At 36.5% G+C, this 19,809-nt stretch overlaps 1 protein-coding gene across 1 annotated transcript in view; it reads left to right on the top strand.

Moving 5' to 3' along the window:
- Positions 1-19,511, top strand: part of LOC140145957 (uronyl 2-sulfotransferase-like) — a 65,203-nt gene extending 45,692 nt beyond the window's left edge. The window contains exons 2-8 of the mRNA XM_072167693.1: positions 2,448-2,575; positions 3,288-3,434; positions 6,637-6,737; positions 7,548-7,698; positions 10,709-10,809; positions 11,166-11,329; positions 17,211-19,511. Of these exons, the coding sequence (XP_072023794.1) occupies positions 2,448-2,575; positions 3,288-3,434; positions 6,637-6,737; positions 7,548-7,698; positions 10,709-10,809; positions 11,166-11,329; positions 17,211-17,368 (950 nt within the window). The 3' untranslated portion in view covers positions 17,369-19,511. The remainder of the gene's footprint in view (positions 1-2,447; positions 2,576-3,287; positions 3,435-6,636; positions 6,738-7,547; positions 7,699-10,708; positions 10,810-11,165; positions 11,330-17,210) is intronic.
- The last annotated feature ends 298 nt before the right edge of the window (positions 19,512-19,809 follow it).

The following is a 19,809-nucleotide window of genomic DNA, read 5'->3' as shown; positions in this document are numbered from 1 at the left end:
ATGATATAGTGAAAAAGTATGATTCTGCGTAGACTTTATACAGTCCATCCCCCTAATCCTCTTAAAGCCATATTATAACATTTTCAAACAAAATAGATTAGCATTTCTTTGCCATAAAATGTTAGCTTTTACTGTCAGATATATCCCTTTTATTTTTGAGCCGAACAACTACGGCAAAGCAAAGAAAATTGGAATTTACTACCAGCGCACATGTCGCGCCCATACGTACCACTCCTTCGGTCATGTTGTGGTACGACCCTTTGTTGTGTATATCACCGTACTGCACGCCGTGTACGTACTGTGTGTTATGAACATCGTGTATGCGTTCGACGAATAATTCCATCGTAATAATAAAGCGCCGAATCCGGCGTTTTATTCAAAATCCCGGATTTTGAGAAAACTACAGCACCTACAGTCTTGATTTTTGCAGGGTATATTGGTTTAATAAAGTGCAATTTAATCTTGTAAAAAAAGGAATTTTAAAAATTCAGTGAGGGCGTCTTCCTCAGCAAATGTTATAATATGGCTCTAATTCCCCCTAATCCTCAGCCACCCTTGGCACATTTCATTTAAAATGTTATGAACAAATAATGAAAGTTGATTTTAAAACAGCACTTTACATGAGTAATAAAGAATAAATTACCTTAAATTTAAGACCTTAAGAGGTACTACACCCCTGGCCAATTTTTACATATTTTTGCAATTTTCTCAAAAAATATAGCACATTGGTGACAAGTAAGATATGTATATTATAGGGGCAAGGACTACAACTACTGTATTGAAAATTCAGCAACTCAAAGCAAGTAGTTATTGATTTATTGATCAAATATTGGTTTTCCCTCAATTTTGACTGTAACTCCACAACTGTTGTCTGTGCTGAAATAAAATTTCCAGTGCAGTAGTTGTAGTCCTTGTCCCTATAGTATGCATATCTTACTTGTCCCCAATGGGCTATAATTTTTGAGAAAAATGCTAAAATAGGCACAAAATTGGGCAGGGGTGTAGTACCCCCTTAATGAGCCTTCTAGGTAAAGAAATACTCAGGAGACAATGTTTCGTAATCCACACTACACATGAAAATGTAACAAAACCAACTTTTTGGGTACCCCAGTATATGGCACAGGATCAGAATAAAGTTACTTAAGATCTACAGCAACTTACAAAGGAAGTGGACACTTAGACCCTAGATGAGAGTGTGAGAACCAAGAACAAATGATAATAAATGACGGGGTACAGCAACTGGGTGCGGCACGATAAATATGAACTGAACCACACATGTGCAGTGGCAGAAGCACCCAAATTTTTATGTGTACTGAGCAATATGCCGTGAATGACGGTGTCGAATGCTTTGCGCAAATCTATGAACGAAACACCGATCATTTTACCAGAATGTATACTATTTAACAAACATATTTCAGGAGAATGAAAAGGCCTAAAACCTGATTGATTTTCTGAATCAGCTTGTTTTCATTGAAATAATCATACAAATGTTTATGAACAGCCTTTTCTATGATTTTGCTCACAACAGGAAGGATGGCAATTGGCCTGAAGTTGTTAATTGACATATCACCACCTTTGTGAAGAGGAACTACTTCAGCTTCTTTCCATACATAGGGAAACACACCTGTTCTCAAAGACAAATTCATAATATACACAAGGCTACTTAAAATAGCAGGTTTGGAGAACTTTAAAATTTTGCTACCGATGTCATCAAGACCAGTGGCCTTTTTCTCAATCAAGAGGTCAATTTCTCTACAAATAAATTTACTTGAAATATATGGTAAATCTGGTGGCTGTGTCTGTTACAGGCACACTCCCTCTTGAATCCAAACCAGGTTCCCGCCCATTATACATCCTTTAAGCTGATTGGAACTTCAAACCGATTGTTTTTACATACTATGTGATAGAGGCACATATCCTGCCAACAAAATTGTACGTTGCACATTAATCTTGGAAGACATGCGCAATTTTTTTTTCTAACAAAACATTATTTTATTGTTGAATTCTAGACCTGGACAATACCAACAGCTATCATACTAATATGCACATAATATAATTATGATTTATCTGTTTTAAACATAGATTGTCATTCTATATCAAATTATTCACATTTTTCTGCTTTTTTGTGGTAATTCTTATTCTAAAACTGTACATTTATGTTCAAATTTAAATTTTAAATTAGCCAAATAATATGAGTTATTCCACACATTTCATAATAGAAATGTTTCTGAAAGTTTCCTTGGCATTTGTTAGTCTTCTTTCTGATGTTCTAACACCATTATACAAGTGTCTACCCTCTACAAACAAGATGCAAACAAAAATTAAGGTAAATAGCGCCATCGTTGTTCAACTTTACTTTAAAATGACTACAGATTTACATGCCATCGAACAACTGTGGCAAAGAGAAGCCTTAAAATTTACACCTTACATCTTTCTTCCAAACACAGTTTCATCCCCCAAGACTGTTAAGAAAGGTTTATTATTAGATGATGCCAGCAGCTTATCACCTACACAGACAGAAAAATCGAACAATAATTCCAGCAGAGCGAAATATGGTGTTAAGGTCAATGGAAAGGTTAGAAGCATTTGCATTGTTTTGTTAATGTGTTTGATTGATTTTGTTTATATGAATCATTTATTTGTTAAGGATGTTTTTGTTGTTATATGATTGAATTTATGTTATTAAAGGGGCAATACCCTGATCGACAACCTTAGGGATTTCTGATCATAATGTTTCTCAAATTAAATCCCAGAAAACAGTAAGGAGGCCAGCCCCATGACATGTTCGCGTTGTTGGACAGATGTTTCAAATGGACAAATTGTAAAAACTTCATGAGAATACACGAAACATGGATATTTAAAGTGGGGCGACCCTTGGTTTAGGACATGGATTGCCTTCACACGCGCATACAATTTTAAATATCGTTATGTATCTATGTTAGAAAACGAGAACATTTTCAGCGTAAATGTGAATAATTAGCATAATAAGCAAACCAATAAGTTGGTACGCGTGAACTTTGCCGTATTCCCGTCAAGGGCATTTTAACCAAATCCTAACTTTTAGCAATTTGGTGCATTACAATGTCAAGCATCATTATATCCTCGAGAATTTTTTAATTTAAAAAATCAAAGAATTTAAAAATTAAATTTGTTTTTGTTTAATTCGAAAATCAAAGAATTTAACAATTCTTTTCTAGTTTATATTAATTCAACTGAACAGAATCAAACATTACATTATATCTCATTTGGACACTTGTTATAACTAAGATATATTTTTGCTCATGCAGAGACACCTTATTGTTTACAACCGGGTTCCTAAATGCGGAAGCAGAACAATGGTTTCTTTACTTAAAGAACAATTTACAACAACGACTGGTACTTGGATAATGCAAAATAAAATATCACAACGAAACGGGGATCTTTCAGATGATAAGGTATGTCCAACTCTTAACCAATATAAGATGGCATTCTGACCAATTTAGGGGCGCACCATTAGATTTCCTGGGGGGGGCATGGGAGTTTTTGAAAAAAAACTTCGCCCACTAGTGAGACGAAAAAAAAACAAACTTTGCCCACTAGTGAGACGAAAAAAAAAAATGTTTGCCTCACTGATAAGTAAAAAAAAATTACCCCCACCCAACTTTGTATAAATATTTGGTGCTCTCGGAGGGGAAAAAAATCCGCAGCCTTCGGCGGCGAAATAAAAAATTCTGCCTGACCCAAACTCTCATGCCCCCCTAAGAATCTAATGGTGCGTCCCTTAGAGCTTTTGTGACATGATATAATGTTTCACTAATCAGAAACGTTCGACTTTTCGTTTCCATGCGATAACATGATGTGTATACGACCTTTGTTGGCTACATATCACTAATTGACCTGAATGATACATTGGCATTCTAATCGTCGGACGCATCACATACTGGTCTATCTCGAAAAACACGCATTTCGAGAAAATCGCAATTGAAAATCTTCGTATTAAGTTTATCTTTCTATAATATAATTAGATTATGGATATTCATGAAAGTGGTTTTAAATTAAAGCATAAAATTTATTTAAGTGGAATCTTGAATTATATTTACGTATGCAATATTGCTTAAAACTACACTGAAGTTGTACTTCTGTATGTGAAATAGTTAATTTCCCAAAATCGTATAAGTGGTCTATCTTGGGGGCTATCTCGATTTCGCGAACGGTGACGAGACTTTAGACGCATTACATACTGGTCTATCTCGAAGCTTATCGAGATAGACCAGTATGAAATGCACTTTAAAAACGATATCGGGAAATTAACTATTTCACATGCAGAACTACAACTTACGTGTAGTTTTAAGCAATATTGCATATGTAAATATAATGAAAGATTCCACATAAATAAATCTGTTAAGTATATATGCTTTAATTTAAAACCACTTTCATGACAATCCATAGTCGAATTAAATTATAGAAAGGTAAACTTAATACGAAGATGTTCAGTTGCGATTTCCTATAAATGCGTGTTTTTTCGAGATAGATCAGTATGTGAAATACGTACTTTGTAAATATCATAGATAGATAAAAATGTCATATTTTATAACTAATTATTTAGGAAAAATTGAGGTCTGTAATGTGTTGAACTAGAAGAGCTCCGTAAAAAAGAACTATATACCAATCTTCTCAGAAAAGTAAAAAATTCAAGAAAGACCAGTATGTGATGCACCCGACGAAATGAGAGACAATTTGAGTATATGTCATATAAAAAACCTGCTACAAAAGTACCGAATCTCTTCTAAATTTTAATTTTACCTCGCAGGGCTAGAAAGTTCCAATGTGCAATTTGGTTGTTTGATGGCATGTAAAACTGATTCATTATTAAGAAAACTTTAACTATGATGGCGCTATATATCTAAAATCTTGTGTGTATCTTTACAAGGGGTAGACACTTGTAAAATGGTATTAGAGTATCAGCAAACAGACTAACAAATGACAGGGGAATTTTCAAAAAACTTTTTATCATGAAATGTAAGGGACATGTAAAACTCATATTATTTGGATAATTAAGATTAAAATGTATGTAAATAGCGCCCTCAATTTGCACAGAAATGCACCGTTTATAAAATTAAAATAATCACAAAAAAGTTGAAAAGATGAATACTTTGATATAAAAACGAAAATCTGTGTTAACAATTGCTACAAAATGTATGTATATATACAGTTTATTAGTGTGCTGTTTGGTATTATTCAGGTCTAGAATTGAATTCAGGTCTAGAATTTGTTAGAAATATTAATAAATGATCACATCAAACAACCGTGATGCAGAACAATCAGTTTTCAGTGATTATGACTGCCACACGAAAAAGAAACGCAAGATTGACCTAATTTGTAGATAACGTTGTGAAAAGATGCAATCTCTAAATTGTTTCAATATGATTTAATGTTACATTGAGAGGCAGAAGGTTTGTCAGTAAACATGACAACTGATGATTTCCAAACTGAACAATATGTGTACGTCCATATCAAACGTTACATGGTTAAGGAATTCTAAAACCATGTGATTGGGATGATTTGAAGTGACCTCCATTTCAGAGATGAGTCTGGTATTTATTCCTAGCTATTATGTGAAATGAGACACATGTAGCAGCCGACAAGTGCATCGTTTTGATATGGACGTACACATATTGGGGTAAATTTGTTTTTTAATTGATGCACTATTTAATCCTGCATATTATGACACCACATTGAAACCAATGTGACTTCAAGAATCAAAGTTACAAGCATTTGATTAGACGAAGGTACAGTTTTAAAAGTGACAAACTGGCATATTCAAAACTCCACAGACTAGACATCTGGTTTGAGAGTGGTGAATGACTAATTTATACGTTTGGCTTTAATTTAAAACAAAAGGAACAAAAGAAAATTGAAACAAAAGAACTGACAAATAAAATGAAAGTACAGAGAAGTAAAAACTGAAATAAAAACTGCTTTAAATAACGCCTCATTGAAGAAACTGTGTTGTGTCTTTGTTGCGCTTGTTGGAATCTTTGTACGCCTTGTATAGGCCAGTTTGTCACTTTTAAAACTGGACCTTCGTCTATTCAATTGCTTGTAACTTTACTTCTTGAGGTCACATTGGATTCAATGTGGTGTCATAATGTGCAAGATTAGCTAGTGCATCTATTAAAAAAACAAATTTACCCCAATATTGTTCAGTTTTGAAATTGTGATTATTTTTCCTATTGTAAGGATACTTTATTGGCGCAGTATAGTGCACAGTACACACAATATGAATTGGGGACAAGCGGAAAGGTAATATGCTGGGCGGATTAAGATAATTCATCAAGTGAACGCTAATTGTGACCCAGGATTGTGACATCCATACTTTGTTCGGTGTTGCATGTTGTTCGTCTGGCAACACTGAAATTAGCTTTTCCCCAGAGGGACAAAAAGTGATAGATTACCCAAGAGGACATTTGCTTTATCATGCGAAAACAAAACATTGAAAAAAGAAACAAAAAACTATGATGACTTTCACCTCAGCAAAAACTTTTATAGTGCAGCTTTACTCTAAAGCTTCTAAGATACCCCGGAGTAAGATACGTTGCAACAAAAGGGTTTCATATCCCTGCTTTCTGGAAGTGTACTTTTTTATTTTTATTATAGAGGCTGATTCTTACTAAGGGAGGTATCCTACAGCTTGTCCAGAACACGAGTTCCCTACCTGCTGTTATCCACGGTCATTTTCGTTTTATGCCGATTGAACGGTAAGAACAACAGTTTTTCTCGTTTCGCATTTCAGGGCCAGCCAGCGGCTCTGTGAAGTATTCGGATGGGTTGATGAAAGGATTGGATGGGCTCAAAAACAATGTTGGAAGGTTAAAGACAGTGAAGAAAATGTGAAAGTGTTGAATCGAAATATACTTTAAAGATACATATTGGAGCCTACTCAGTCGTCTTAGGGCATTTAAATAAAGGCATTTAATTTAATGCCCACGTGACCAGATGGGCGCTGACATTACAGCGTCTAGACAGGATGTCTGGAAAAGTGACCTTTGCCACAGCGGGTGGTCTTCCTGTGTATTTCAATTGGAAACGCGGATACATGTCCAAATTTTCTAGCAAATTTGTCATTTTTTTGCAACTTTCTAGATTATTGTAAGAGTTTCCGTCGATAACTTTTTTTCCGTCAATCAAAACTTTCAAAACTTACTAAAAACAGAATCCCCCATGTATAATTATTTTGCATATTAAATTTTCAGCAATTTTGATGGCATTTGTCTGCAAAATTTCTATCTCTTAGCATTGTATCACATCTACTGATCACTTGTTTGTTGGTCTTGGTATGGCGGCGCCCATGGGTCACGTGGGCATTAAATTTAGTGCCTTTTATTTAATACCACATCCATCGCGTACACTACGCTAAAGCCATACATACCCAATGCATATTGCTTTTAATAAAGGGGCGTAATCACTTTTGGGGATTCTGCCAAACTTAAATAGAATAATTCTTGCACCTCCCTTTACAATGTATAACAAAATGTGTTTTTTTTTTTTTGGTGTTTTTTTCTTATTAGATCAAAACACCCAGTTTATATGAGTATTATACGAGATCCGCTGGCAAGAATGGTATCTACGTACTACTTTATACGATTTGGAGATGGGCAAATTCCTGACAGACATTTAAAGCAACTGAATGCTAGGATCCGCCCTGAACATTTTAATATGGTACGGCTGATATTTTGTCATTTAAACAGAGTTAATATTAAATTCTCGAAACATTCTGAGTATATACACAAATAAATAAATGCGATTTATTTATGTACAAATTAATTTTTTAATCACTGTTGCAAACCATTGCCGAGCGTTTGTTTGTTTGTTTGTTTATTTCTTCTTTATACTGGGTCCATATTCAGGGGAAAATTTAAGTATTCCCCTGTTCTTCCATATAGGCCCAGTTATTACATACTAAAAATACAAATAAATAATTACAAAACACTTAGAATAATTTACTATATTAACTTAAATTACATGAATTACCAAAATTATTTGGGTACAACAATAATATTAAAAGATAGGTAAAAATAATACATAGCACACACTATATTGCATTAATTAGACTACATTTTCAAATACATTGACAAAATTCATATTATTATTATTTCTTATTGCACTATGAGAATTTAAATTTTAAAATGATAAAACATCATGCCAGCATAATAATTTAAATCAGGATTTCAAAAACAACAAACTACATTCAAATAATCAAAGGAAATGGATAAAAACTTAGTGGCTACAAAATGAAGGATAGAACACAATAATCAAACAGCAAAAATTTAAACAAAAGAAATTTGGCAAAAGTTGATCCTGTAACAATCATTGCAATGCCTATTATTTAAAAATACTCAACAAAGAGCCTAAATTTTAAACCAATGTTTGGTGGCAAGAGAAATTTATAAACCTACTATTTTGGATAGAATCTTGATTTAAAAACACCAGTACTGGTTGGTAACGGAGAAATGATTGAATTGTGGAGTTGATTCCAAGCAAGAGCCCCCTATATTGAAATGAGCGCCTGCCATATTCAAGAAAAGGCCTAATGGGTCTAATTTTCCCTTGAGCACTCGAGCGAGTATTGAGAGTGTGTGAATTCCCTACAAGTGAAAAATGATTGCACAGAGCATTTGGGACCAGCCCAGAAAGACATTTAAAAACAGCAAGATTGAGATGGTAATTTCTGCGTGGCCCCTGATTGAAGGTGTTGTCGTCAAGCACAGGTCAATATTCAACAGGGTGATTCAAAAGATCTGTACACATATTTTTAACAAAATCATAAAAATACACAGAATTATAGAGGCTTAGAAATGCTTAAATTTAATAATATTGTAAGACAATCTGACTGGTACGAGGGACAGTCAATATGTTCCCGAAACTATTATTTATCTATATCTCCGCTCAAGCATGACTTTGATGACCTTTGTCTTTCAAAACATACAACAGTTATTAATTGAATATTTAAGGAACGTGTAATAAAAAGAAGCAGTAGTACCAAAGCAGTTTGCAAGAATTATTTTTTGGTATAAGGTAATCTGAGTATGTTCACTTGATAATTGTGAAAGAACAAATGTATCCATTAACAGATGTGGAAAGGAACAGTCTTTGAAATTCATCAAAAATAGATCTTAACGACAAGCATGCACAAATGGTGTGAAAATCGTGAGAGACGAGCACATAAGGTAGAAGCAAGAATCAAAATTATCTCCAAAATGAAACAAACAAAATATCATTATTTTGTTGATTCAGAATACGATGCGCCTCCAGCGGTAGCTGGGGAAAGGACAAAATACGCAGTGCATCATGGGAAAATATCGACATCCAAATCGCCCGCGTAATACGAATACAACACATCAACATGTCATTCACCCAATGGAATTTGGGAAGATGCACAGGTAATCGGTAGATGTTACAATCGAAGTGCGGATACGTCTGCACCAGGTTCGGCTGCAACTGGCCTAGTTGATGCAATCTGATTGTGATAATTCACCATGGCAGCGAAATTACAGCGTTTAAATGTCAATATAATTATGTTACAGTGTAACGTACACGCGAATGTACACTATTGATCACACGGAATCCTTCGTGGAGCTGTCTTCCGCATTATTATTATCACACTCGCGTAAAAATCCAATGGCGGCTAGGAAGACAATAATTATCGACCCTGAAGGTCAAAAATTAGACTAGCAAGAGCAACCGTTGGCGGCGCATTGTATTGTGAATCGCGAGAATTGGTATGAGAGGATCACAGTCAGGACAATAGAAATTGTTGCAATAAAAATAAAAATATGCGCAAGCGTTGATGGTATACATGATCAAAGTACCAAAAATGTGGGAAAAATAAAATTTAGGCAAAAAGCCCTATAATTATAACTAAATACAGTGTTGTGGAACAGTAACATGTGAGTGAGTTGCTGTACTAAATCGCATGCTAAAAGTTAACGAATTTTTTGAAATTCACATTTCTTATTCATTTCAGAGCCTCTCACTGTAACAAATTAAGTAAAGAGTTTGAAAAATCCGACCATTTGATCAAAATGCTATAGTTGATTGCTGAAAAAACATCTTGTCCTCCTACAAGTGTAAAATCACTTGCGTGTTACCATTAATAAGGACTCTGTGGCTACTTTGTGAGCCAAGTAAAAATCCAGTTGCGCAAAGTCAATTAACATCAAAGCACCATGAACATCACATGTATGTTCGCTTTATTTACAGTAATTGTCATTCTTAGTCTTTCACATGGCAGATTTCAGCCCTCCTCAACATGGCGTTTGCACCACGTATTATCAGAAGTCTGTCCTGCCTGAGGATATCAACTTTATGCACTTAAGTTATATGTCTCTGGATTTCATCAACGTCTGCTGGAGGACTTGTGAAAACCTTTGATTTCAGATAGCCCCACAAGCAGAAATCCAGAGGCGTACGATCAGGAGATCTTAAGGGACATTCCACTTGGTGCTTCAAAGCAATCAGACGATTCCAAAACAATTCTGCCAGGCATTTGGTCAATTACTGTAAAGGAAGTGGTGAAACATGTTATTTCATGTTATTTTAATTGACAACAACTGCATTTTTAGGCGGCTCGCAAAATAGCTACTGACAACCAACCAATTTTGTCTTAAGAATTATTGTCGTGTTTACAACAACTACCGCTTACAATTATATTTTCCATCCACTGAAACAGACTTTCGATGACTGCGTTTTACAAGAACTTAATGCATGTGTATCACCAGGGAAAGTTTCTACTCAAATTTCATATTTCTGCGGTATTCATCCAAATTGCAGGTACGTATGCTTTTCAGTGGAAACAATAATAGGCCTACTTTTAGTAACATGAAAAGGCGCGATGACATAATATTTTCTACATTAGAATAGGTAATCTTAACGTGTATACAAAACGTGTGGCCATAATCGCCAATCCGGCTTGAAAAGGGAGGGGGAAGGGTGGGGGTGGGGGTGGTCGGGGGCACAATCTGCCTAAATTGTCAAAAAGTGGCTGAAAAGAACAAACAATGGGTGATTTTGCCGAAAGGTGTGGGAACACGCCCCCCCCCCCGATTGACGCCTATGCGTGTGGCTACCTGCGTCAACCTGTTGTCATGAATCTTAAATAATCTGTAACCTTTGCACCTTTCTTATAGTCAACCATCAGAATGGTCATTGGAGCAAGCTAAGAAGCATATAGACAAAGAGTATTTACTTGTTGGTATCATGGAAGATTTTGAGTCTACAGTCATGATTTTAGAACGATTAGCTCCTGATTTGTTTCACGGGCTTGTGACAGAGTTTATGAATCCAACCACAGGTAAGCCAATAGGCATTCAAATATTCTTTGGGTGGTCGTTGGGTAGCCTATTTCTTTTTACAAACAAAAAAAAATCATAAAAGTAGCTTTGAATCCCCAAATGAATATATTATAATAACATTTTCCAATTGGTTACGAATAATAATATGGTTCAACATGTAAAATAGTCCGAGAAGGGCTATTTTGTCTTCGGACGTATTATTTTTCTAACCACCCGTCCGACGGACGCCCTGAAATGTTGTCACTATAACTAATTGCGGCGCACAGACCACCAAAATACCAGGACAAAATTAACCAAATTTGTGAGGTTTATCTTCTGTATAATTATCCCTTTTTTTTAGATCATCAAAATAGTCCACAGTTACCTTTATATACCTCATATAAAGATTCCTGTCATCTGATTGGTTGAAAGTGCAGTCATTGAATTAACTATGCCGGCAAAATGGTCACGTGCGTCACGATCAAACTGCGCGTTTTTCCCAGCGTAAATGATATTACGCACGCGTTAATGTTTTCACGCGCTATAAATACGCAGAAAGCGCAGATTGTAATATGTGTGCCGTTCGCATTGAAACTATTAATTTCTCTTCCCAAAATCGATGCTTTTAACCAAACAGATGACAAGAATCTTAAGATTTGGTATATAAAACAAATATTGACTGCTTTTTATTCGGGGCATGGTTAAAATTATAAGCCCGCGGTGATCTCAAACCATGACTATGCTCCTCGGCTACGCCTCGGGGCATAGTCATGGTTTTGAGATCACCTTGGGCCTATAATTTTAACCATGCCCCTCATAGCAGTCAATATTTGTATATCATTCCGGCCCATTTCAGGATTAAAAATTGCAGTTTCGCGCGCTCCGCGCGCAAACGTCCCGGTAAAGTAAAATAACTAGTGAGCGATGAGTAATTTCTTCTTTCTCCTGTATATTTATTATATTAAGAATAACGATTAAGCATCATTAATTTGATCTCGTGCGCTAGTCTGTAATGTAATGTTTATATGTTCCAATGTATGATGTGTAAGCCTCTTCCCTTGTTTGTAAATTAAGTACATAAAGGGTCAGTCCATGTCGAAACAGATTGAGTGTACACCCACCCTCTTGGATTTTGCTCTCCTTTGGCTCAGGGGTACCTTTCATGGATCCCTAGGTGAGGTCACAAGAAAAAAATTCAAATTCCATTTCGTTTGCGAATGGCGGGCAATCAAAGTTTGGCGACCTCAACCAAAATTGTGAATTTAAGGGGTCCAAATGACAAAGTGCTCTCTTTGAGGGCACTTTCTTTTTAATTGAATCAGTTGTGATCCTCTTTTTGAATGTGGTCACTCACTGGCTGTGTCTGAAATACCTAATGCCAAAAAAGATAGATTTCGGAATTTTGTTGGGATTTCAGAGGGGTCAAAATCAGCACTTCGTACTGTTCAATCAAATTATCTTGATTTTGAAGGACCCATGATAATGTCACAGTGCACTTATAGGTCCCAATTATGTTCAGAATGGATTAACCATATGCCAATGTCTATGAGCAATTAAAAAAAAGAGAAATTTCTAGACCCCTACAGAATTTTAGGCCACCCCTAAAGTGGTTCAGCCACAAATGGCACTTAAAGTCGGCAAATTTTGACCCCTAATAACTTTAGGTGTACACCAGATATGAATTTCTAGTCTTTTGCATCTGAAAGAATGTAGTTTAATGTTACTAGGAACATAAGATTTGTTTTGTATTTTTTGTGTTTTAGTATTAAGTTGACGCTTTCAAAAATAGCCATTTTTGCCTAACATACCATGCATACAGGATACGGTACAAAATGCCAATTTTAGTATGATATTTTTTTTTATTTTTGATCACTTTATAGCCATTTGTATTATTTATCCTGATATTTCAAGTTGCTCATGAGTCAAGTAATAAGAAAAAACTACTTTCTAATCCTCTGTATGGATTTTTAAGGGGGTCAAAAATGCACTTCCTGGCAACGATGCACATGCAAAGTACAGGTTATAGGGGTCAAATTTTCAGAATGCTCCCAATTATGTCAAGTAATATATCAAATTACTCGTATGGTCATGAGGATTCCAAAATGTATAGTTTGTTATGTGTCAGACCTTTCAGGAGGGCGCTATGACGAAAAATGTTCATAGGTCAACGACCTTTTTGAAAGTATCAAAACACAACAAATACAAAACAAATCTTATGTTCCTAGTAACATTAGACTACATTCTTTCAGATGCAAAAGACTAGAAATTCATATCTGGTGTACACCTAAAATTATTAGGTGTCAAAATTTGCCGATTTTAAGCGCCATTTTTGGCTGAACCACTTTAGAGTGGCCTAAAATTCTGTAGGGGGTCTAGAAATTTCTCTTTTTGAATTGCTCATAGACATTGGCACATGGTTAATCCATTCTGAACATAATTAGGACCTATAAGTGCACTGTGGCATTATCATGGGTCCTTCAAAATCAAAGATAATTTGATTGAACAGTATGAAGTGCTGATTTTGACCCCCTCTGAAATCCCAACGAAATTCCGAAATCAATCTTTTTTGGCATTAGGCATTTCAGACACAGCCAGTGAGTGACCACATTCAAAAAGAGGGTCACAACTGATTTAATTAAGAAGAAAATGCCTCTCAAAGAGAGCGCTTTGTCATTTGGACACCTTAAATTCCAAATTTTGGTCAAGGTCGCCAAACTTAGATGGCCCGCCATTCGGAAACGAAATTGAATTTGAATTTTTTTCTTGTGACCTCACCTAGGGGTCCATGAAAGGTACCCCTGAGCCAAAGGAGAGCATAATCCAAGAGGGTGGGTGTACACTCAGTCTGTTTTGACATGGACTGACCCTAAAGTGTATGAAACTGGAAGGAAAATCCGTCCATCCTTTGAAAATTTTGACCTTTCGTATTGAAGATATACATTAAATTTTCCCCAAAAGATCTACAAAGCACATAATTATCATTACATTTGTAAAGTTTACTTTGAGGACTGTTAAAATTAATATAAACATTCTAAAATATATAAAATTTTAATAGTTTGCCATAAAATGAGTATTATATCGCGATATTTAAAAAAAAATCAAAATTATTTATTATCAGAAGGCCGTTCATCGTATTAACCCTAACACCAGTAAAAACCACAAAATACCACGATGAAAAATTCATAACATGCATGCATCCCAGGGTCTGCGATGACGCAATCACCCGAAGTGTGATATGCTCACGGAATTGCTGGCCGGGCAGCAATAACCCGAGCAGCTACCGGTCCGCGATCGTTCGCTTGGCATGCGAGGGGTCATAGGTTCGAATCCCAGGGGTGCCAAGTCAAAATTCTTCTTCTTCTTGAAAAATTCGGATCTTCTCTGACTTCCGATACCAAAAAGCATGGGTCAGTGTTAGGGTTAATAATCCAATTTAATGTAGCTACTTGTTTACAATGACCCCACATTTGAAACGATCACCTTTTTCACGGCTGAGTACACGGCTTGTGAATGTAGTAGGGTCTCAAACAGTATGTGCCAAATTGACCATTATTCTGTGCTCAAACAACACAAGTCACTAAAGTCAATAGTGGGTGGATAAATCATACGCAGCCACACAGCCAGGTACATCCTGTTCATGCTGCTCACCAGCATTGCATACTTTTCTTCAGCAGGATTCGTCGTGGTTGGCTACTCCGGCACGCACAGCACGACCAAGCTCCCACAAGTGTTCAATTGGGCTGAGTTCGTGGCTGATGGCAGGCCATTCTATTGTCTCTACTCCCATATTCTGTAGGTAGTCGTTGACTACCCTCATGCGCGTATTTTTAGGGGGTCTTTGGGGGCGCCAGCCCCCGGGGTATAAAAAAGGGGGCGGAAAAAAGAAGAGAAATGAAAAGAAAAGAAAAGGAAACAAGAATTTGTCTTTAAAAAAGACAAGTTCACGGATCAAGTGTATAGTACATGTACTTTGAGCTACTTTGGTCTAACATTCAATATTTGTATCTAACTCTGCACTTATTCGACAATAAATAAGTGATTTGAGGCTTAATAATGATACCTGCGTCTTGACTCTGGAAAACAATACTTTTTAAAAACCTCATTTTGCATTTAGTTTTTTAAGCCACCTCGGGAGCCATCTACAGGATCTCGTTTTGCATTTAGGATTTTATTGCATCGCAAAGTAGCAAAACTTTCTTTATATAATGGCCCAATTCGAGCCTGGAAAAGGCTATCCCCTCTTACAACCTATCGAAAGGTCTGATTTCTATAATGAGGTGTCACCGGGTTTGCAAGAGATAACAATGCCAAATCTAAACACCATGAAATTTACCACATCACGACCAAGCTCACATTGGGCGCCCATTCCTTTTTAAAGGAATTTTACTAAGTCACCTACTCAGTAGGAAAGAAATTTGGAAAATTGTATCTTATCACAAGTAAACAAAGTAATTACACAGCTTGCTCTTGCTAGCTTTTGTCAGGGTCAGGGATATGTATGAACACCAATATGAAGTCAATAAACATTAGCTAACATTCAATTAACTATGATAGATAATGGACTTAGTTTTGAGCAGTGTAGTAATTTTCTGAAGTAAATCGCTTGCTACACAGTTTTCTATACAGAATGATGTTTACTTTGTAATCAGGCCAGGCCAGGATCCTGCTAGTTTTGATTAACCAATCAGTTATGTGTATTGTAAGCATGTGATGGCTATAAGCCAACTGAAAACATGTTTCTAAAAAAGGCTAAAAAATTCCTACTCCTGGTCAGACTCTTTTCTGGGTTAGGGCTAATTAGGAAGTTGTCAGTGTGGCAAGATTAGATATTAAGGCATACAAACTAGGGTATGAGATATTAGGAATTATTTCCTAGACTCTTATTGACAAGGCTGGTGTGTTACAATACCTATTCACGACACATGATATGTAAGGGATAAACTGTGCATATGAGATGTGGGGAAAGTGGCATCATTTCACTGCCGTGAAAAAAGAAGGAAAGAGAAAACAAGAAAAAGAAGGAAAGAAAAAATGAGAAAGAAGAAAGAAATTAAGCTTATCACCTATAAAGGGCGGGACATTTTAGCAGGATGGCGTGTAATCAGACAATAATAGGGGAGAGAGAGAGCATTATTAGGCCTAGAGGGTGGCACATACAAGGAGGGCGGGGAGCGCGTGTCAGTCACCCATAAATGGCGGCACATGGTAAACTTGTAACCAAGAAAAGAGGGGGTGGAAAGGTACAACAAAGGTTATAACTATAATATGCCTACAGGGTGACCTATCATAAAGAGGGCGGCTTGTTACGGGTGGCACATACAAGGAAGGCGGTTTGTACAAAAGGTTTGTAGGACAAAAGTAGAGGGAGGGGAGAAAAAAACGCTTGTTGGTCATCAATAAACATGATAAAGGGCGGCACATCGTGACTTGTATCCGGGCGAAAAGAGGGAGTGAAAAGGTAGATCATACTTTTAGACTACGGGCCTACACTACAAGGAGGGTGGCTTGTGGGGCAGCACACAGAGGTATGGGGCTGCTGGGGAGGCACATGCAAGGATCAAGGATAAATATCGCCTGGTTAATAATTACATTGTACAGCAGAGACACTAAAATGAATACAGTAGTTCAGATATTTCAGTTCTTAACCCATTTCCAGTAGTAATTGTAAACAAAAAACAAAACAAAAACACACTTTAGTTAGTAGATCACGAAACGGTCGCAAAGAACAGACTCTCGTGGCGAATGAGGTAAAAATACGCAGAACAAAATTTTCCATCTAATGACTGCTTTATTTGATAATCTGGGTTTAGTGTCTATAAGATATTTCTTTTGTTTTAAGTGTAGCGATACTTTTTGTGCTCAGTATAATTATGTTTATCTTTGTTTACATTGCTTTGCCAGATAACACAACAACTGTGACCAAATCTCACAAAGGACCACTCCCTTCTAAGAAAGTCCGTGCAATAATGATGACAAAATTGGACATGGAGTACCAATTGTATAACTTTGTTAAGAACAAACTTGAAAGACTAAAGAATACATTGGGAATTACAAAATAATCCTGATGTACTGAGGTACTTCAGTAAGAAGTAAGAAGTCATCGCTTTTATAATTATGTGACTGTACGAATGAGCCGTAAATGTCCTAAATTGTATTCTGAGTTACAGTGTAAAACGTGCATGAAGGTCGTATTCATCGGTACCTCAAGTAGCTCTGTTCAAGTGGTGGATTACAAAGCATTGTATTTTGTCTAGGTATGTATAACCAACAATTAACAATGAGAGGATAATGAACCTCGTTGACTTGGGGATGATTTGAAATGACCGCCAATTATGACTGTATGATATTTAAACCCAGCAATGTGGAAAAAGAGACACATGTAAAAACGAAAAAATGTACCGGTACCATCTTGTTGAAGGAGCACAGTTCAACAAACCATAACCCCGTTTCTGGATATCGTTTAAAGTCAAATGATATACCATTTTAAAGCTTATGATATATATTTACTAAACACGAAATAAAACAAAATTAACCGGGGGAGGAATTAACGGCTCATTCGTCGTGTACGGTCACATATGGGCCGTTCCGTCAAATTCAGGTAGTTCATACAGGACCAACGCAATGTTTAGCACTATAATCAACGCCGTCAGGCGTTGGTCCTTATAGATTCGTTCTCTACCCTCAGCAGTGCACTCTCATTATAATAAACAGTTACCAAACCAACCCAGTCAATGAGTTACGTTACGTCATGAATCCAAATATGGAAAATAGCCCCGCCCATCATTCGGGCCACCATTTAACCGCATATATTACATAACTGGTACTCTCAAGTCATCTCAATATATTACTGCTAGGTATCTCAATCGATTGATTTTGATAATGCAATCAAAGCAATACAAACTAGATTTGAGCAAACACGAATATCTATGCCCGTGTTTTCCACCCTAACAAACCTAAACCCACCATAACATCCATTAGTCAACACTAGCGCCCTTTCACTACCTAAAGCTACCCTGATACTTCTTAAACCACCATGATAACCCCGATCCACCATGACATCCCCTTAACGCAGCATAACACCCCCTACCCAATATCGATACACTTTGGGCAAGATTTTGACAATTTTTATGCTAATTAGCTAATTTGCATATAACTCAAAACAGAAGCGTCGAATGAAAAAATACATCGCCTGTATGTTGTTGCTCATGAAATTTGCCACATTTTGGTAACGATGACGATACACTCAAAACTCAAAATTTGAGCATTTTTATGAAAATTAATTTCGCTTTGAACGGGGGAAGGACCCGTACGAGCCCGAATTTTACCAACACAATTTCTCTTTTTTTTTCAGGAGAAATACGCATACAAAATTGCAACGAATGTCAACTTGTAATGTAATAATTATTCTCTTCGAATGGAGTTAAACTTGTTTTTGCAATAGACGTGCCCTTTAAATCATAATATCTCGGGCTTGCATCATTTATTTCCGATCCTCGCATATATTAATTGTGCCTCGGATTGTCTTATTCCCTGCTATTAAAAACGTCGCGTCGAGGTTTTGCCAAGTTTTAAAAATAACGGCTACTTAATGAAATAACGGTTAGTTCATGAAAAAGAAGAAGTGAAATTTAGCAAAACGCGACGAGGTATCCGCTATTGTATCCACTATTGTATTCTATTCATAAAAGCTACTGCAAGAATCGCGGCAATCCCTGATATCGCTGGTGTCTACCGCCGGCGTTTCGTATTTATTAGCGTTGTTGCGGCTCCCGTATGCGTATGTACCGTAGGTCTTGATGAATAGACCAGGGCTACGACACTTAGCTCATTTGCATGGCAAAATTACCCGTCTCCTCCGCAGCCAATTTGGTTTCGCTCCATCGAAATCAAGCTGGCCACGGAGGAGACTACCCTCCTTCGTGTTTGTTCATTTGCGTATGGAGAGTCATTATTGGAGTCTATAATGACTTAGGCTGCGCTCTCAGCTAGAGTCCGACACTGCATTGTACTAGAAATACCTTTTCTGTGAAATCGCTATAGAGCCAACCGGGAACACGTATTCGTTTTGAAAATATAGCATTAAAATTAGTATCACCCTTGTGGCCCCCGTGCAGTGTAAAACCTTAATTCTTTCATTAAAAAGAAATGAAAATTAAAAACAACACGGATCTACCTGTGCACCTATAAAATAGGCACAGCAATTTGTCTCAAATATGAGTGAATTTTAAGAAACATATGGGATATGATGAACATTGACCTGACGCCATGATAGCAGTATTACGCCGTATTGTCATAATACCAATATTTGTCATAATATATAATGAGTAATATTTAGCAACGTAAACGTGCAGTTCATATGCACAAACGAATACTGATCTTTATGATATTCAGGTTTTTGTACATCACATATAACATGTCACATAAGCTGTGTTCACACATGCACTTATTACCGGTAATATTTTATCTAGGCTATGTCCGATCGAATTAAATATCATCCGCT

This window comes from Amphiura filiformis, chromosome 2 (genome assembly GCF_039555335.1).
Source record: "Amphiura filiformis chromosome 2, Afil_fr2py, whole genome shotgun sequence".
Lineage (NCBI taxonomy): Eukaryota > Metazoa > Echinodermata > Ophiuroidea > Amphilepidida > Amphiuridae > Amphiura > Amphiura filiformis.
Note: the sequence above shows the minus strand (reverse complement) of the source record. Positions and strands in the feature narration are given on the sequence as shown.